General features: G+C 39.9%; 1 protein-coding gene across 1 annotated transcript in view; it reads right to left on the bottom strand.

The window, feature by feature from the left end:
• The window catches only part of mfsd2b (major facilitator superfamily domain containing 2B), a 29,500-nt gene that overhangs the window by 3,512 nt on the left and 4,453 nt on the right, over positions 1–21,535 (bottom strand). Inside the window, exons 3-10 of the mRNA XM_042503596.1 lie at positions 16,708–16,833; positions 15,655–15,779; positions 9,034–9,157; positions 5,331–5,409; positions 5,006–5,187; positions 2,799–2,889; positions 2,003–2,124; positions 724–807 (exon numbers count right to left, since the gene is read on the bottom strand). Coding sequence (XP_042359530.1) covers positions 724–807; positions 2,003–2,124; positions 2,799–2,889; positions 5,006–5,187; positions 5,331–5,409; positions 9,034–9,157; positions 15,655–15,779; positions 16,708–16,833 — 933 coding nt within the window. The remainder of the gene's footprint in view (positions 1–723; positions 808–2,002; positions 2,125–2,798; positions 2,890–5,005; positions 5,188–5,330; positions 5,410–9,033; positions 9,158–15,654; positions 15,780–16,707; positions 16,834–21,535) is intronic.

The raw sequence follows: 21,535 nt of genomic DNA, 5'->3' as shown, positions 1-21,535 counted from the left end.
AAAATAAGTGATGCCGTTTATATTATACCACTTTGCATTTTAACCCTCTGTGGTTATGGTGCCAGTTGGTAATAAAAAAGTTTGTTTTGTTTTGTTTTTTGTCATGAAAGGGGTGAAGTAAACATGATTAAAAGACATTTTCAAAAAATGTATTTTTTGGTTACGTTCACTTAAAGCAACACTGTACCATGATGATAAGATTTGAAAAATACTGTGAGAACAAAGTACTAAAGTACAATACCAAAGAACATTACTGTGGGAAATATTCAGAAATGATCAAATTTATCTCGGTTTATTTGAAAAATAAATACAATTATGATGACTGTTATATGCTACAAACTTAAATACACAATACCAAAAACTGTCATGGTGGGATTCCATAAATAAGACATTTGCAATCTAGTAATTTTTTCATTATTTTGAAATTAAGCACATTAAGCAATCCAAAATTAAACATTACTCATCTATTACTGCAAAAAAAACATTCTCTAGATTTTTAAATGACAGAAAAAGACGTTCTCAGACCATTTTGGGGGGAATTATTGGGGCTGAACCGTGCCAGGCCCCAAAAAGGGACTCAACATGGCCTCAAGAAAGTCCTGTTACAATATACAGGTTTAAATATATGGTTTCCTGAGGCTCAACGCCGTACCATGGAGGGTTAAAGAGAGATTATATTTTTGGGAATTCGTGAGGCGAATCAATGATAAAAGCCGTACTCACCAGGATGGTCAGCACTATATTCTGGAAGTGATCCCTCAGGTCGGCGGCGTAAGTGCAGAAGAGGACGAAGTTGCTCTGTACCAGCTGCAGAAATCAGAGATGAAACGTTCAGATATTCAGCCTCGTCTTGTCTACTCAGCGCTGCCGCTCGGCTCGCCGTGCTGAGCGCCAAACGAAGTGACTGGAGAAGCTGCTGACGGCGTTTTGCAGTGATTTATTCCCACCACCCCCCGGGGCTCACACGGATGACAACTGACACTTCGACTGAGATGAGAGGGCGAAAATACGCAGGAATAAATCTGCTGCAAAAGTCGGAGTAGTCTGCAATAATTTAAACCCCCGGTGTCGAAACTGAAGCCTGAGAGTGACAGTCAAACAGCAAGGATGTGCCGCGCTGCTATCACCCACAAGGGACTTAAAGCGAGTTTTAAACTGCGAGCGCTCAGTCTGCGCTTTCCTACGCCGATCCGATCAACAGACACCGAGCTTTTGACATCAGAGCCCCTCGACTTTGGAACGACCTTCCTGAGGACATAAAACTCGCAAAATCAGTGACATCTTTTAAATCACGTCTTAAAACAGACTTGCTTTTATGCGACGTCACCTTTATTTATGTATTCAGTCATTATGTATTTATCTCTCTCTCTGCTCTCGCACTGACTCTCCGTGCCTCATCCTTCTGTCGTCCTCTACTCGCCATCTCTTCATGTCTTCATTTATTTACTTGTTCATCTCTAATTTATCTTCTCATCTTTGTTTTTTCTCCGCTGATGTGATGTCGTCTTCTGATATTATTTCTTACATTATTTTTTATCATCTTTTATTGCATTTATTCTTATATTTTCTAACATTTTATTTAGTACTTTAACTGCCTTTAGAGATCTGCCTGTTTTATCACTTTTATTCCTTTTATTTTCTTTACTTTTAGTTGACCTTTTGTGTTCAAATTTTGTTCTTGCCTTTTTGTTTGACTTTTGGCCTGATTGTTGGTGTATCATTATTATTATTCTCCTTATCATTATTACTATTATTATTATTATTATTATTATTGTTATTATTATTATTATTATCATATTATTATTTTTACCACCATTGTTGTTATTTTATTTTTTATTATTACTACTATTTCTACTACTGCTGCTATGATGATGATCATTATCGTTATTTTTATTATTATAACTTCGAGCTGCAGCATTCACATTTTCAGGACGCCACATCGCCTCCTTCCACTGTAACGAGTCGTGTGTGAGGAGTGCTTCATTAATGCATTTGCTTTTACCTGGATGGCGACGGTGATGAAGAGGAACGCAGCGGTGAGAGTGAGGTACGGCCCGTGTCTCATCACCAGGATGAAGCCCTGATGGAACGGGATCTGCTTCTCCGTCTTTGGGGCGTACGGATCTGAAACAAAGACGATGTGAGTAAGCAGCGTATCGAATAACATGCAGTCAAAAGAGAGAATGTGTTGCTGCCCCTGCAATGCAGAGGATGCTGTGTGTCGCTGATAATAAAGATCAGAGAGTTGAGAGCAAACTCTGGCAGATTCCCAAGTAGTTCAACGACACTCACTGTGAAGCAAAAGTAGAGAAGATGGAAGGAAAATAGAAGAGCAGACGTTGCAGTTATGTAGTATGCAGCTTAGCCCAATAACCCAGAGGGAAGCCCCGAGGCTGCTAATCTCATCCACTGTACTGGTTTAAATCCAAAATGAAGTTCCAATTATGGGGTGGCTGATTTGAATTTTCGTAATTAATGCTTAATTTCATCTTTTTTTCTTGTTTTGTTCGTGTGACAGAGTATAAATAAGTGACAAATTACACAAACAAAAGTGTAACAAACTATAAAAACAAAAAAGGTTTTCTTTATGAATTTAATGTAACACCAGGTGAAAAACTAATGATCATTCTGGGGGTGAAGTATTCCTTTAATGCGTACTCAAGCATTTTTCAAATCCGACACCTCCAGACTTCCTTTGTTTTGTCTTGAGATAACCACTTTAAATCATTAATTTATTTTTAAATAATTTTTTGTCAAACAACTGATTGTTCGAGCAGACTTTAATAGAAAAATCTCACCGTCTCTCTCTTTGACTCCCAGGAACATCACCACGGTGCAGATGAGAAACACTCCTCCTATAACACCAGCAGCGATCATGTACACCTCCTTCTGCAGAGACAGAGAGAGCACACATACAGAAACATCAGTGCATCTCTTCTTACACATCCAGCACAATCCCGTCTATTCTGAGCACATCTTCAATCTTTCAGTCATAATGGACTCAAATATCTGAAAAAAGCTTGATTTCAACATGCTGTAAAGCCATTCTGCACACTTTTATGTCAAATACAACACTCATCTGTGCTTGATTTATCGCCTGCGACCTTCCGAGTTGTTTTCCACATCAGTTTAAACTTTTCACTGTACAAATACAAGCATAAACAGGAGGAAACCTCAAGTACATCTGCATCCCAAAATACAGCCTTAACCATTTAGCGCCGAACCCCGACAGGAACTGCTCTGCCTTAAACAACCTCTGTTTGTTTGCTATTTTTCCGTGCGGCTCGGCCCGGCGGTTCATTATTATTTATGCACTTCAAACACTCCCTGTTTCTGAGGGCAGACCCAGTTCGCCCAGACGGTGTGCCACCCTCACCAGCGACCGCGGAGGAATTTAGCGGGTGGCTGCAGAGGGTTTGGCGTGATGAGTGGGTCGCCCCGATAGGGTTCACCCAAAATCCATTGGAAAAGAGTCATCTGAAGCCCAAATAGCTGTGGTGCGACCAAAATCCAGGACAGTTTGGACTTGTTTCATCTTTGCAAAAAGGTCCCATGATGGATTTGCAGCAGTTTATTAACAGCTCTGCAAACTGAGATGTGGATGTTCCCTCAAACTCAAACCCTTTAACACCTGGAGTGACATCAGGGATTTTTTGTGCTGCCTTCAGACGCCTTTCATAAGCATTTAAACCTCTGAAACCTGAGAAAACTTGTTTATTTTGAAAACATGGTAAAGGCACCAAGCAACTCGACAATAAATGTCCCACAAATTACAAAAAAATGTAAAAGTTACGGGGGAAATTACCTTAAAATTGGGTGATTATTTTGAAAAAAGAAGGAAAATGTCCAGAAAATGAAAATTTTAGTTATTTACTTACATTATGTTATGTGCTTTTCAGCATTTTCAAGTAATTTTTTGTTTCTTTTTTTATCATTATAATTTTATTTCTGCTTTTATGTGCCTATTTTCAGGTAATTTTCTTAGAACTTTTTAGTAATTTCTTTTCACTAATTTTTTGACCACCTCTTGTTTAGTTGCTCATTGCCTTCTCCCCATGCTTTATATATTTACAAAAAAATCTGATAATGACACATTAAAAATCACGTTAGAGGAAAAAAGACATAATTTTGTAAGATTTTTTTTTCATTTTCTTAAGGTCATTTTTTTTCTTGGTTTTTTTTGTAACAATGCTATTTTTTCTTGTAACTTTGTATAAATTTCTTGCTTAGGTTTTGGCCATTCCTTGTTAAGGTGCTTGTAGATATTAACAAAAAAACTTGTCTAGAAAAAATAAATCTTATAATTATAAACAGAAATGATGTTACAGAAAGAAAAAAAACATTTTTATGAACAATTTCTTGTCTTGAATTTTCTTAAGGACATTTTTTGTTTGTTCTTGTTTTTTGTTTTTTTTTTAAATGGCCTTTTTTTGGATCATCATTGCCTTCGCCTTACGCTTTGGAAAGAAATCAAGCCACTTTGCTCAGGTTTCAAAGGGTTAAGCTGCAGCCACCTTGAAGCAAAAGACTAATATCTCCAACATATTGAATCTGGAGCGCCTCCTTCCAAATGCTGAGATATAAATAGACCTAATGACTTACAGACTGTGGAGACCCCTCAGTGTGGGGGCCACAGTTTGGAGCCTGATGTGAGGGAGGAACCCCCTTTGTGGTCACGAGAGGGGAGCCGGCTCAGGATGTTGGGTTCGGATATCAAACAGTGGCGTCTCCTTTCAATCCCGTGGGGTTTCATGGGTTAAAACACGAGCCCATTTTTTGATGTCAGAACCTGCAGACAGTCTGCAAATATGGGCCCAATTTCCAACAATCCTCCTTTTCATTCGGAGCTGCTTTTTTCGACCCCCGGATATTTAGCAAACCGCCTTGAGCACACACCGCAGTCCTAATTTAAGTGATGACAGTCCGAGTTATTTTCAAACCGACTCTGCGGCCTACTTTGAGCACACCTGGCTCTCCTGCTTTGGCACCGGCAGGCGACACTTACAGAGTGTGACAGGTAGTCCTGGGAGCGCACCAGGCTCTTGACGATCTCTGCCCCGCTGCTGTTGCCAAGGTAACCGGCGGACATGTTGTGAGGCGGGCAGTGCTTCAGAGTGTGAGCGCTGGCCACGATCTGGCCCTGGATGGCAGCGCCCACCAAAGTCCCCAGCACCTCCATCGTCATTCCTGGCATCACACGGGGAAAAAACGCAGCCATCAGTCACAGCGCTTCAAATATATTCTCACATTTTTAATCTTTAAACTGGAAAGCCAAAGATTAATTCATTGCAGGCATTAACAAGTGCTTTTTGCATATTGGAAGAGCTTACGGTACGCTGTGGCCGAGTCTCTCTCCTTCTGGTCTGTGCTCAGAAACATGGTGAGAGCAGAGTAAGGCACGTGGAAGCACTGCGGAGGAGCAGAAAGACAGTCATGACTCAGGTGACAAATAAACACTGACTCAGCAGCAGTCAGTCAAGGTCTCATGAGGTTGGAGAAAGATAATAAAAATTGAGTTTTATTGTTATTTATTTTTCAGCCTGGCAGTGTGGCTCTAGTCTTTGCAACTTTTAAATTGCAATTGCCATGAAATCTGCAGACATTCATGTTCCCCACATGATGAATCCTGATGATCCTCATGATCATGATCTTTTTCTCATCTACTGTTTTATTAGAAAAAACAACAAGCACAACAAAAAGACGAGGAACAAACAACAAAGAAGGAACAAATGCATCAACTGTAAATACAGAAACAAAACAAGATTGAAAGCACACAAATGCCAAAACACATCACTGGACACACAGAGCACCTGCTCTACCAGGTGAGCTACCGGGCACCCCGCCATTTTTATTGTTTACAAAGCACTGCCAATGTTTATGTTCAACACGCTCTCACTACGAACTCGTCAGATAGCACCCCTCTGTCAGTACTTTCAGCGTACGAGTGTGACGCCAAAAGCCATCCTCCGCATCCACCTTGAATATGGCTGGACGTTGTCAGATGACAATGCTGTCAGACAGGTAGCAGCGGCACGTCGACACGCAAGATGCACGGGCAGCGTCAATTGACAATGCGGCCGAACAAAAGCGTTGCCGTGCGCCTGAAACACTGAAGGACAGTGTCAGGTAATAACGCTGCCGGTAACCACATAATATAAGCAGCACGAGTGCGCTCATAGGGCAGGCAGAGGGGTTGGGAGGTGAATGACTCCCACAAACAACTGACTTTCATGTGTGTGTTTCCTGTGTGTGTGTGTTTTTTTTTACACTTTACCATGTGCTTTTGGTGCCTAATCCCAACCATTGTGACCGTCTGCCCTGTTGTGTGAATACAGTATAGGGACCGTGCTGCTTAACCCGCCACATGTGCATTTGTTGACATCATCGTAACAACATCCCGGCGTGTAAACAGCTGACTCACAAAGATACCTAAAACATCATAGGTTGACGCTGAAGGTCCTGAAAGAGCCGCACCATGTGACGAGTTTGGAGTGAGAACGTGTTGGTATGTTATACGTCATACTCGAGGCCAACGCTGTTGTGTTACATGATGCGCCCGTCACGGCTCTTTTGATTCCATGATGCCAGCTTGCTGTCTATAATCTCACACTGGAGAGTAATGATGCCGCCGTCGTTTGATTCTGTGTAAAACTGCAAAGAAGGCATTGAGACGGGACTTTGTAGCGACACTAGAGCGCAATCGCCGTGTAAAAAGGGCTTAAGATGATGAAAATGGTAAACATTGTACCTGCAAAACATTAGCTTTGAGCACATTAACACGCTGATGTCACTGAGCTCAGCCTCACAGAGCATCGCTTCCCACTCTTAAAACTTTCAACTCACGATCAAATGGGAACACCCAAGATATCTTTAGACGCCTTTTTATCTACAAGTTCCTGTGAAAATGCAAAAGTACACACGCTGACTGTATATATATCAAAAGCAATCTCTGCAGTTTCCATGTCGGCCAACCTCAGCTCTCTGTTTTCTCCCTCCTCACCACCTCTCCCCGCCAGAGAATAGGCGAGCAAACCGAGTCCTGCTTCACTTTGTAATTTACACAAGGGCTCAGTCAGCACTGCGGAAGCCACGACGAAAATAAACGCGACCGTGAAAGGATTTTTTTTTTTTCCAGCCGCTGGTTCTATACAGCATGTCATTTATGGGGCCTTTACTGGATGCAAACGTTTATAGAGTTGAACCTGCTTAACCATCCGCTGCAGTGAGAGCTAATAAATCTGACAGAAGCCCATTAAAGGTTGATTACATAAATAGAAATTGCATCCTAACCTCTGTTTACAGACTGTGACCCTCTGAGGGATAACAGCTGGCCTTTTCCAGCTCACTTCACACAAACACACATCCAGAGACAATGAAGGAACAGCTAAAAGTGGTAACCAGCATTTACCCAGCGAGAGGTTCCTGGCAGGACTGAGCGTATACTTATCAGGTAGTTAGAATGACATGCCATTACAGCTGGCCGCAGTGTGGCCGCGGCGGTCTGCACGCTCTGTAGCACATGTTATACGGGTTACCCCAGAGCAGAGCGGAGAGAGATGAATGGTCTGGACCATACTAACAAAAGGCAACCTAAATAACTACACTTCCCCTTTGAGGTGAGGTATCCAAGAGCTCTGGGCTCTAATCTGCAGCACGTCACACAAATCAAAGCGTAAATCCGACCAGGAGCTGTCAGAGTCTGGCGTGAGACGACTGTAATCATCCCCACTTCGTTATTCGCAATGTTGCAGCATTTTATCTATATGTTATGTAACGCGTCATCTGCAGACTGCGAGATGCATCACTCCGAGCTTTTATCTCCGGCTCCACGTGTGTCTCGCGCCGCGTGTGAAGTCCTGCAGAGTGATCTGAAGCATGCGCTCAGATTTCTTAAACATCAAATGTGCTTCTGAAAGAGCATTCGTCAGTGTTGTGGGCCACCTAAACCAGGACCGAGACCAGAGTGTATCGAGACAAGGCCAAGTCTTTGACCAAGACCGGGGCACGGCGAGTCCCACACTGCATGACACAGTCGGGATAAAATGTGGTTCATATGCACTGTATGTGCGTATGCATCTGTATGCCATGAGAAATGTCTCAAAAAATAATCAAAAGGCACCTTACTGAATTTAATATTTGAGTTTTGCTTCGTTATCTTCAAGCAAACAAATACAAAGACTAAGGCGCTGAAATTAACTTAACACTTTGAAACGATATCAGGTTTCTAGTGCCACTTTCAGATGCCTCTCACACGCGTTTAAACCAGAACAAACTGGTTTGATTTCTTACATGGCTAAAAAGGCAAGGAGCAACTTGGCAAGAGATGTCTCACAAATTGCAAGAAAATCACCCGTATATCAATTTAAAAAGAGAGAGAAATTATTGTAACTTAACAGTAATTTTTAAAATAGTGGAAAATGTCCAGAAAACTATAATTATATTTTTATAATTATTCTTAACCTTTTAATTTTTTTTTTCCTGGTTGTTATTGGGTTTTTTTTCTCCAATTTTTTGTTGTTTTTTTTTTTTAAAAACTTTTTTTCCCTTCTCTTTTTAAATTGATGTGAATATTCTTGTGACTCTCAACTTGTAACCTGTAACCAATGTAAAGGTCTCAAAGGGTTAATTAGGGCACTTCCTCATAAAGCAGTTCATTTGATATCCTACAAATAAGCGCCCCATGAATGATAATATATCTTTAATATAAAGTTCTGAAGGTAAAGAAAAAGAAACATGGTGACGATGTACCCTAAAAGTACTCCAAGTTCTCATGGTTCCTAACAGCCGTCTCATGGGTAAGTGAATTAATGGCTCATGATAACGTACAATATGTACGAAATCTGGTGCATTATGAACGTACACATGGGGCATGAGAGCACCCTGCCTGGAGGCCTGCCTCTTTGTCGAGACAAAACTGAGTAAAAGTGCAGATGAGTACGATACGGTACGATACGATACGATACGATACGATACGATACGATACGAGACAAGAAGAGACCTTTAAACAGCGGTAACACCTTTGTTTTTACTCACGGTGATGAGGGTTTGGTAGAGGCAGTAGAAGCCGAGGTACCAGATGAACCTGCCGCTGATGAAAGGAGGAACGAACCAGAGGTAGAAGTAGGAGACCACTAGAAACGGAGTGCAACCAACCATCCTAAAAAAAACAACAACAAAAACATAATAGGTGAGAACTCTGAACCCAATCTGAAGCACAGATATCGGAATTTTAATCACATCCCATAATTTCTTCCAAGCAATTACATTTCGAAGCTTTCTCTGAGCGGCCACCATCACCATTTCAAGCTGTCGGGGTGACAGTGGCCGTGTTATGTAATTTTCAGAGCAGCGCGGTGGCGGTGTTAAAATCAGGCCATATTTCTGACAGATTACAGCGAGGCTTAAGCTGACTGCTAAATGATTATGTTGCTGTAAGTATGACAGGAATCTGTCCGGGGAGGGACGGGCAAGCAGGCAGGGAAATACCACAATATTTCAAACCCACATAGCGTTTAAAGATCAACACACACACACACACACACACACACACACACACACACACACACACACACACACACACACACACACAGTCACAGGTAAACAACAGTCATTCAACACTCAAGCAAACGCAGCATGAAGCAATTCTGCTGTGTTGTGCTTTTTTTCCAGAACTTGGACTGATACACAATGTGGGCTATGTATAATTCATAGGTAAACAAGTGGTGTGTGTCATTATGGTTAAAGCGAACAGTTGCGTGTTTTGAAATGAGGCGAAACGGGCGGATTACGGATGATCATCAGTATGACTTGTCTGCGAACGCTGATAAATCATCCGCCCTCTTCCTCTGTTAAGAGTTTGTTTGTCACACAGTGTAGAGCAGCGATGCTCAACTTGCTTTGCTTTGGGGCCACTTTAGTAAAAAGCCACGAGGCCCCGGGGCCAAGTCACAGCAGCCACATACATGTTTCTAGGATCTGGGACATTTCTAAAATTTTAGGACATTTCTTGGATTTTAGTACGTTTCTCTGTTTTTGGGAGATTTCTCAGATTTTAGAACATTTCTAGGATTTTAGGGTATGAAGGATTTTGGCATGTTTTTGCATATTTCTAAGATTTTAGGACGTTTCTAAGATTTTTGGATGTTTTTGGGGCATTTCTATGATTTTTAGGATTTTTCTAGGATTTTGGGACACTACTTGGATTTTAGAACATTACCCGGATTTGAGGAAATTTCTAGGATTTTAGGGCATTTTTAGGATTTTAGGACATTAGGGACTCTGGACTAGGATTGGACTGGACTAGAGCCTCTGTTGGGGTTGTGGGCGATCCTTCACTGGCAGTTGTTTTGATAAACAAGCTCTACTTTGATGCTGTTTCATGCACTCTGGCACCTTTTGTGTACTAAAAGTACAAAAACAATTTCCAGAGTGAATCATTTTATTCATACTTTGAATTAGAAAATGGTTCGGGGGCCACTCTCAGGAGCCAGATTTGGCCCGCTGGCTTTAAGTTGAGTATCACTGGTGTAGAGTTGCAACAGCTGCACATCTACAGGTAGGAAAAAAAGGGACTGATGGTATTTTGGTGACTGTGACAAAACCCTGCAGGCACTCTGACCTCTGACCTGCTCTGCACCAGCAGGTATAAAGAGAGAAAGTAGGAGAAAGAGTCAGAGAGAGGCAGGGAATGGTCATTTCTAGCATCGTCCAGCCCGCCCACCTCGCTCTCCTCCTGATTGTTTGCTCAAACAAAGGCGGCTGACAACGCTGGTGCTGCAGTATTGACCGCTTGGTCATGGGAGCGCTGAAAGGGCCCCGGGGGTCGATGAATAGGACAGTTAGAATGTTCCTGCAAGATGACTGTGTTCAGGGAGAGGCAACAAAGCCACAAACACATATTTTCTCACACGTCAGGCATCCATGAATACACATTCACACCTGTCCCAATAATTTGCACAGTCTTAATTAAGCCAGAGTAGGCTGATAGGAAGCTGGCACGTACGGTTCTCTCCTCTCTGACTTGTTCTGGACACTCGCAGCATGTTAATTAGATGGCGTGGAGTGGAACGGAGGAGATTTAGAAGAGGTCTGGTGGGTGAGAGTGTGCTTTTCTTAGCTGATGTTGGGTTTAAAGTGTTCATACGCCCCCAGGACGGAAAGTACTTTTACTCAAGTACTGTTTTTATACTAAAGTATTTCCATTTTGTGGGACATTATACTTCTACTCCACAACATATTGTACTTTTTACTCTGCTACTTATTTCATCTTCCAAAATCAAGTTTTTACATTAAGAATATACTAATAATGTTATGAAATTCAATTTAATGTTGAAGTTTAAAGGAATACTTCACCCCCAAAATAATCATTTCTATATCAATTACTTACCCTAGGTTGCACTGATTTTGTCAACAAAACTATTTGTTTCTCTTACGCCTCCACAGTGAAGGAAGAATCCAAAAACTGAGAAAATTCTAGATAAAATCACAGTTAAAGGGCTCCATTGCCAAACTACATCAAAACATCCATTTACACACTCTCACACAGCTCATGCAGTATAATAAGTCTCATTTATGCAGTCGAACGCTCAGAACTTCCCAAACAGCCCTTTTTGATGGGGAACTGAATCAAAAGTTACACCTCTTGAAGCTCTCTGCAAAGCCAGACTCTATTGACAAAAACAGTAATTTAAGATTTTCTGAACACAGAAGCTGCTCGTCAACTGCAGCTTCGATCAGTTAGTGTTTTTGTGTAATCACATGTGTTCTGTGTTAAAAAGAGTTCATTAAGATTTACCAAAGTCACACAAGAAAGCAAACAAAGTTACAGCTGAAGGCAGCAGTAGTGCAGCAGCTCCAGTGTGCAGTGATGTTAAATTCATGTTTTTGTTAATGGAGTCTGGCTTTAAGGAGAGAAAAGATAAGACTGTCTGTTTGGGAAGTACCGAGTATAAAGTTGGATAAATGAGACTAGGATTATTCTGACCAAGCTATGTGAGAGTCTGTAAACAGATGTTCAGATACAGTTTAGCTGTTGATAAACATGGTCCCCACTTTAATTCAGACTTCAAGAAAAAAGAACAAGAGTTTTCTGATATTTTGGATATTTCGTCCACTGTGGAGGCTTGCAAAAAAACAAAGTTTTCTTTATGAAATGAACATAACTCAAGGTGAGTAACTGCTATAGGAACAGTGATTTAGGGGGTGAAATATTCCTTTAAAGCAGTGGTTTTAATCATTTAATTAAATAAACATACTTTATATGGACATATTAATCACATGGACTGAGTAAGTAGGAGTATTATGCTGATACTACTTTTATAATAATATACTTAAGTGGGTTTTCAAGTGTAATGGAGTATTTTTACACTGTTGTATTTCATTTTGATCAGCCATTGTCATAACATCACTGTTGCCTTGTCTTTCTGTACCAGAGACGGGAATAACTGTTTCGTGGAGGTTCCTCTCACCACTGGGATTGCACATTACTACAATCACAAAATCATAAACACAGCAGCACCCAAGAGAGCCGAATGACTCCTAAAATCCTAAAGAACTCAAAGATAAAAATCACCTCATGTCTGGCTGTGAATGTGACAGCCAGGGGGGAGAAACACTTCCTGTTGGATGGGCACTGGAGGGGAATTTCCAAAACTGAGGGAGTGTCTTGCAATTTCATCACAAATACTGATGACCACACATTTAAAATACCCCTATGTATCCCACACAGAGTATTCACATGGGCGCGCGCACACACACACACACACACACACACACACACACACACACACACACACAGCTTCCCGAGAGTAATTAAAGCTGATTTAACAGCCATCGGCATCTGTCTGCTATTGAGCGGCTGGCTGGTCGGCCACAGTGGACTTGATCCCCCTCCAGTTCTCAGTGTGTGTGTGTGTGTGTGCGTGTGTGTGTGTATAATCTATCGTTTATGATTTAGTAAGCTGGATGTGTTATTATTGCAAGTATCAAGCTGGTATGTTCAAACAGCATGCAGACACGCTCTTATAAAATCATCTGTGCAAATGTGATTTATGGCCCTAATAGCTTCATATAATCCACAATCACAGAGCCTCAAACAGGGTCACACACATTTTCATGGACAAAATTTCAAGACTTTTCCCTGACTTTTCAACATGCCACAATAACTTTTTTTTCCTTGCCCCACTTGTGCTGCATTTTTCTAACATCTCAGATTGAAGCTGTATTCAAACAGATTTTCATCTAGCTGGCGTACATGCAGAGAAAGACGAGAAACGTACGTGATGATAAACAAAAAGTTGTCAGATATCAAAACAAATATCAGAGCTACGTTACGCCGATAGCTACAGAGATAAATCTGCTGTTACGTTACATCACTTGGAAGGTCACCTACAGAAGATTACTGTAACAATATCATTACACACAACCGAAATTCAATGACTTTTCTGGAGCTTTCAATGTTTGTCAGCCTTTGAAACTCAGATTATCATCGATTTTCAGACATCTTTCACAAGTACTTTGAGCACCAAGCACATTGGTTTGATTTCTTTTAAAACATGGGAAAAACAGGCAATCAGCAACTTGGCAGGAAATGTCACTGTATATTAAGAGAATTAAAAATGTTGAAAAAAAATGTGGAAAAACTAGAATCATCGTAGTTATGAATTGAAAATGATGCTACAGAATTGTTATTATTTTAAGCACTTTTTTCAGGTAATTTCCTTGAATAGTTTGTTTTTTATTTTGCTTTTTTTTGCAAATTAAATTTAATTTTCTTTTACGTTTTACTTATTTATTGCATACATTTTTGGAGAATTTCTTCTTTTAGCTTGATCATTGCCTTCTTATTTTTGTAAGAAATTGAGCCAAATTTCTCAGGTGTCGAAGGGTTAAGAATTCATTGACTTTTCCAAAGCTTTCAATGATTTTTACATATTTGATTTTTATACTTTTCTAGGCCTGGAAGACGTGATTTTGAAATTCAAAGACTGTTCCAGGTTTTCCATGACCGTGGGGACCCTGCACGAAGTAAAACTGCGCTGAGAGGACGTGAGATACTGAGCAACATCTTGCAGACAAAGACAAAGACAAAGACAAAGACAGCTGGACGATGCCCAAATGTGAAATGAGGTGTTACATGAATGCAATGAAATGCCAACGAGCAGCACAATTGCAACATGATTAATGAAAGAATGCAGATCAACCTCCTTGTCTTTTGTTGTCTGGCCTCGAAAGGCAGAAAGCAGCCGACGCCCTTGAAGCATACGGTATGCAAAACTCATCAGAGGGAGCGTCGGGAACAGTGTAATTAAAGCACAAAGGCTATTTATTCAGTCCAATCCTCAGGTGAGATGTTCGGGCCTGAGAATCATTTCAAAACCATCAGAAACTGGGGCACACGCTTTGTTTTTGTTTGGATTTTGCACAAACATTAGCATTATGGAGCGGCCATAATTATGTGTGTGAGAGTGGGAGCACACCAAAACAAGTTTCGTAATCTGTCGACAAATTGCCGTCCTTTACGCAAGCTTAGCTGCATGTCAACAGAAGCACTTCCCAAGATTTTTAACTGAGATAAATAAATTAAACATGTCTTGCACTTTTACCGGGTCCTTTGATAACTTGAGCGCAGAGCTGAGCAACATGACAATAATAGAATATGATATTAGACGTTGTCCACTATTTTGGTTGTTTTAAGTGCATTCAAGTGCATTTTGCAATAATTTAAAAACACTAACTTTATTTTAATTCCAACTTATTATATTTTTGCATTTATATTTAACACACTATGATGCACATACTTGTACATATTATTTAAATCTTTCTGTTTATCGCTTTTATTGCTGTTTACAATTCTTGACAAAGTGCTGCTGGTTATTTGATATAATGGACTTTTTCATTATTTTATTGCGACTGCTATCAAACATTGTATATCATTTTAGCTCATTAAATGTGAATTCTGGTTACTGCTGTAAAAGAGCTAAATTCAGAGTCAATTTTTCCTGAATAAACTATGGTTTGATGATGACTTATTTCTTACATCTCCTTCTTACACTCCTGTTTTTTTTATCTCTTATTGTTCTACTTTACATTTATATGTGCATGTATAGTGTTATATGTTGTATTAAAATGCAGCTTTTCCTGAATTTCTCAGAAAAAAGGTGAGAAAACATTGTTGGAGAAACACTGATTTATAACATGAAACTGCCTAATTTAATGTTTTTACCGTCTATATCATCCAGTTCGTTTGTTATGAGGAGGAGATGCCTGCAGATGAATCGGCTCCCGGTAAAAAACCTCCAAACAATGAACACTGAAGGAATTCGAATCGGGAAAAGTTTCAGCTTGATGCAATCTGCTGTCCTCACCACAAGATGCCACTAAATCTCCTTAAATCTTACACACTGGACCTTTAAACAATATGATTTTGAGACTGAATTTAACTTGGTGTCAAAGCTGCTAAATTACTGCTTATTAGCAGTTTTTGTGTGCAATCAGATGTTTTTGATCTAATTCTGTCAGTACTGCCAAGCCAATGAACAAAATCTAAATGCAGAAATGTGGGAATATAAAGTAAAAGCAGGAAGAAAGAAAAACATGACCGGTGAGATTAAGAGCAATGAAGGAGTGTCCTCCGTAGAGAAAGCGGGAGCTCACCAGGGCATGAGTCTGCCGATCTTGGTCCATCTGCTCTTTGTAATGAAGAAGCCGACAATGGGGTCAGTCACCGCACCCCAGGCTTTACCGATGAACAGCACCATGGAGGCCTGAAAGGCATTGATCTGCAGAGAGGAACAGGGGCAGACTAGAGTTAAAAACTGTGGCAGAGACACACACACACACACACACACACACCCTTAAGGCCTGCTTTAATATTAAACAAAAAAAATGCACTTGTCAAAATCAAGCTTTAAAAAATATTATACATTAATATTATTTTCTATTTTTTTTGATATTTTTTTTAACCAGCATCAGTCCTAATCAAAAATAGCAAATATATATCAATTTTCAGAAAATTAAGCATTTAAAAGCCACGTTTTTGTCATAAAGCCACAATGTTTTTAGAATAATAAATCTAAATAAAATAAAAAATATAAATATTATTTTCCAATATAATACATGCAAAGTTGTTTTTTTTAAATAATGACAGTCTGGGATGTGTCAGTGATTTGCAGCAACACTGACTGTGACAGTGCACCTAGTGGAAACAGCATGTATTTCCTCCATATCCAAATTATGGTTAAAATGACATCATCAGGTGGAAAATAGTAAAAATGGCTAATTCCAAGGCAAAAAGCCCAGAATGACACTCAGAAATAGTATAATGCATATTTTTATCCTTTGATGGCTGTTTGATCAAAGCTTGCAGTTTAAATGGGTTTCAAATGACCTTTTTTGTTTGTAACAATTTTATGTCCACTGTGTATTTTAGACTTATTTTAGGAGCTGAGCTGGAAATTTCAGGATCAAAAAAAAAAAAAACCCACAATCTTGCAAAAATTCATGCCATATGCATGAACAGCCAAAATGATCAAAAAAGCACGTAAAATGCGCCAATCAGTCCCTAAAGGTTAACCCGTTTTCTCTGTGCACACGTAGACCACATCCTGAATGATCATAACAGGGATTAGTTTCATAAACAGGGCATTCATGTACGTGTAACCACACTCATACAAACACTCTCATTCTCTTCGTCCTCACACAATTTACCTGAGCGACATCAAGCAGGTAGATTTGCAGGAAAAAGGCGGTGGCGCTGGCAGCGACTTCTTTGGGTGCGCCACCGATGGCGAAACACAGCTTACTGCATAATGTCAGCTTCTGACCTAGCTCAGTCTGTGAAGACAAAGGTGACAGGGAGAGGAAAAAAAACTTAATTAGATAATGACGATCTGACAGGTCAGGCTGCTAATGAGAAAATTAACTTTTAACCACATGCAAGCATTGTGATGAAGACTCTCATTCCTCGTGGGAACAGGAAACAAAAGCCGGCCACTGAAATATGTGGTGTAACTGCTTACTGTTGAAGTTTAAACTAACTACAAGGTAATTGCTGCCAACATGGAGATGCACTTATGGACACAAATTGATTGCAAATGACATATAAATGATCATTTCTATATATAAAAATATAAAAATTCTTGATGAATTAAAGTCATACAAGTCTATATTTAATGACAGCAAAACTAGATCAAAATATATATATTTGCAAACTCTCACACAACTCATGCATAATAATTGACAATAATAATCCATTGACAAAAACTGTAATTTTACCTCACTGAACACACACGCTGCTGGTGTACCACTTGCTCGGCTGGTTTGTTTGTTTGTGTTTTTGTGTGACTTTGGTGAATCTGAACTAACCCTTCAAAACTCAGAAGTCACACAGAAACACAAACAAACAAACCAATCAAGGTCAGCAACTCCTGTGTTCAGCAAGGTAAAATTACTGTATTTGTCAATGGAGTCTGGCTTTGAAGAAAAGCTATATTTCACTTTCAGCTCAGTTCCCAGTCTAATAGAGCTGTCTGTAATGGAAACACTGAGCATACGACTGGATAAATGAGACTTGTATAATACTGCACAAAATGTGTGGGAGTTTGTAAACAGATGTTTTAATATAGTTTTGCTGTGATTAAATGCAGACCCCTGTTTTACTCATGAATTAAATGTAACACAGGGTGAGTAACTGATCAACAAATCATCATTTGGGGGATGATGCAATCCTTTAACTGAATGAACCAAACATTCAGGGCAAAGGCCAATAGATGTTCTGTATTTGAATCATATTGAGTGTACAATTATTGCTTGTATTTTCATCAGAATAATCCCTAGAAAAGTAGGTCAGGAATAGAAATAATGTGTCATTTTGTTTTACCAATAAGCGTGGATGATTAAGTCATAACATGATGCACTTTAAAATCCAACCAGCTAAACTAACTTTGTCTTTCTATTGTCTCATAAGGGCAGAGCCAACTTCTATCTAAACTTTACTTCCCAGAAACACCAACACTAAGCGAGGTGTGTCTCTCTAAAAGAAATCAAGCCATTATGACAGATTTATGACTCATAAATAGTGAATCTCGAAGTCATTCATATTCTTTTCTATTTCAGGTGCTCCTAAAATAACATTTCCCTCTTATCTCCGTGTTGCAACGATCAATGATTCAGTGGAACTTAAAGAAATGTTGCAAAAGTGCGTCCACGTCACGCTGCGTTTGCAGTGATGATGTATGTGGAGGATGTGCTGACAGTGAATTCCACTCCCCCGAAGATACAAAAATAGTCACCTGATCATCAATCTTCCTGTACGTTCGTCTTTCTTAACGGCAGGTTACTCTAGAACAAGAGAGATGCTCATGTATAAAATATTTGTGTGTGCAAAACAGAGCATCAGAGGAGAGACCCCCCGTCGGCTGTTTGCATTGTGGCGTATCGGAGCAGACGTCGAGGCCCACGGAGGAGCCTGAGAAACCCACAAGTCATCCACAGCTTCGCTTCCCCTCACCGTACTCTGCCAAAACCATCAGACACGTGACTCTGTGTGTATATGTGTGTGTGTGTGTGTGTGTGTGTGCGCTGGAGGAAGGGCAAGCTTTCATCTTCACACATGAATGAGACGAGACACCACAGTCTCGGGAGCCCAATATTTACGACTGTCTCCGGGGCCGTGCACAACCTTTGCCTGTTCCCCCTTCTGTACAACCTCTGGTGTCACACACACACACACACACACACACAGATTCATGTACCTCTGTCTTTGTGAGGACTCTGTCACGATGTCCCGGACCATAACCTTAACCATCAGAACTAAAAGGCCTAACCCCAACCCTTAATACACTTCATTTAAAGCACTTATTTTTTATGTAGGTATGCCAGGTATGCGCTGCTGTACTGTCTTTTTCCCCTCCCAGCACCAACCAACCCAATGAACTTAAAAAGAATATTTATTTATTCATTTATTTGTTCATTTACTTACTTATTTATTTATTCTTTTCTTAACTTTAATATTTAAATATAAAGATTGAAATTGATTTTTTTCAATATGGTCTTAAAAGACTAACCACATTCTCCTTTTAATGAAAATTACTTATTGTTTTTATCTTTCCTTCCCTTTTATTCTTCTCACTTCTCCCTACCATTTTATTATTTACTACATTATATTGGAAATGTTTATTTTTCACCTTTACAACCTATTGTTTTATCTGAGTTTTTTTTTTTTTTTTTAACCACATAAACGGTCTTGGAGGAATTTTTAACCAAAACAAACATTCAGGAACTTTTTAACAGTGAATCTACTTTTTTGCCCTTGTGCCCACACCCTGCATCCTAAAACCAACCCAACCCTTATCCTAACGCCCAGTTCAGACAAAAGATTAATGATAAGATGTGTTGACATATGCAACTACTTGCAATGCCCCAGTCTGCAATGTCCGTGCCACTGTTGCATGCATTGTGTTTTTTTAAAAAAAGATTTCCATTTCACAGGAAATGTATAATTTCTGATCGTTAGATGCTTACAGTCTTTCTCAAAATAAACGTATGCCAGTAATAGACCTTGTATTTACCGCACTAGCTGTCATTATTTCCAATCGAAGGCGACGTAGGCGTGTTACGTGAGCAATAATGGAAAGGCAAGCTCCCTGTTTAAATAAAGGTTAAATATATATATATATATGGGAGCAGCCACTTATGAGGCATAGTATAATAACTTTTATACAATAAATGGGAGTTAATTTTGTTAAATTGCCCTGTTTCCATTAGGCGTATTTCATTTTCGCAATTTCACTTTGCACAGTTTGAGGGTAAAGGAAACCCGCCTACTGTTGGTTACAAAAGTGTTAAGGTCCTCACTATGTAGCAAAAACGAGAACTCACACACAGGAAGAGTGTCACTCCACATCCAGAGGCCCGGGCTTGGCCCACAGCTACTCCCCTCAGAGTTTTATGAAAGAGGGAAATCACCAAAGTAACCACAGCCACGACCAACACACTGTTATTATCCGACTCACGTTTTCTCTTCCTGCTTTTTTCGCCCCATCAAAACACGGAGGGGTTCGAGAACGACAATTACCAGGAGGGAGGTGTGTAATTATTCAATCGCAAGACAAGCGGGTCAGAGGTAAGTAAAGGCTGTGCGGCGGTTCAAGACTTCAAAACTCTCTCTTCTTCCACTCTCACTGCAATTACCCCTAATTGGAGAGAAAAAATTTAAAGTCTTTGGTGTCTGGAGAATGCAGCTTAACTGATGATGTGCAAAAATACTCTCATTCTTTCCCTCCAAACACTCTCAATCTTTCATTACTGAGTTCTTATCATCAAAGAGGATAAACAGGATATCCCTTCCACTGTTGTCTGGATGCACAAACAGCACCGCAATTAACACACACACACACACACACACACACACACACACACACACACACACGCAGAAACACTGGCTCAGACTAAAGGGAGCATCTGCAGATTTCGGACTGTCAACAAGCAACGGACAAGGACAGATAAGACTAATCTCCAAAGTTAATGAATCCTTAACCGTTAGAGGGAAAACAATTTAAATGCTTGAACTGCACGGCGAGCGATTTAAATCTGGATTGAGGCTGATTCAAGTGCAAAGAACGGAGAAGCTGAGGTACATTCGCTCAGATTCAAACTTGAACGTTTGCGTGCTAAAAGTTAAGCTGGTAAAAAAAATGGATCCATAAAGCAGTTTCTATAGTCACTGGAGGATTTTCTGACCATTCTGGGTATCAGGGTCGCATCACAGTTATGGGAGTTGACAACAGCAGCTTTGCGCCGTCAATTCAGATTATGGATTACGAGAATGAAAGAAAAAGGTTGATTATGTCATGGATGGAGGCAAGCCTTTACAATGTGGTTTAACTGGCAGAGAATCAATCCAAAATCTAGAGATGGACAGAATTTAGAGTCGCTGTCTTAAAAGTGCTCCACATGTATGTCAGAGTGACAAAGCTCTGCACTTCAGTGATGGATCAGGCGGCTCTTCATGTGGAATTTGCTGTGGCAGTTCAGTGATCATGGATCTATCATTCACAAAGGAAAAAAAACTACTTTCATCTAAAATGTCCCACTCAGTCATCCTTATTTGACATTTCTCATGCAAAAAACTTCTTTAAAAAATCCCTCTTGTTGTCCAAGTCTTTCAGAGACACATCATTTTTTTTGTAAATTTCTCATTAAGTCATCTTAAAATTTCTATCTTTAGTGTCATCTAAGTCATCAAATATAAAGAAATTGATTGCATATGTGCAGCCTTCCTAACGTGCAGTTTTGGGAGGTTAAGCTTTTTTTGTATTAAGAATAGAATAACTTGCTTTGAGAAAACCCAATCGCGGGACAAAAGTGTTGGCACTGTACGTTTCTGGAAACCACAGATATGTGACATTTGTATTTTATTATGGAGTGGATAGCTTGAAACTTTATGTTGAAAACTTCACATTTCAACAATGTTGTGGTTGATGTGTGGTTAAGTTTTGGCACAAAAAAACCCCGCTTGATTATAGCGATCAGGTTT

The sequence above is a fragment of the Plectropomus leopardus genome, chromosome 16 (genome assembly GCF_008729295.1).
Source record: "Plectropomus leopardus isolate mb chromosome 16, YSFRI_Pleo_2.0, whole genome shotgun sequence".
Classification (NCBI taxonomy): Eukaryota; Metazoa; Chordata; class Actinopteri; order Perciformes; family Serranidae; genus Plectropomus; species Plectropomus leopardus.
The sequence above is the reverse complement of the archived record's forward strand: the minus strand, read 5'-3'. Positions and strand labels throughout refer to the sequence as shown.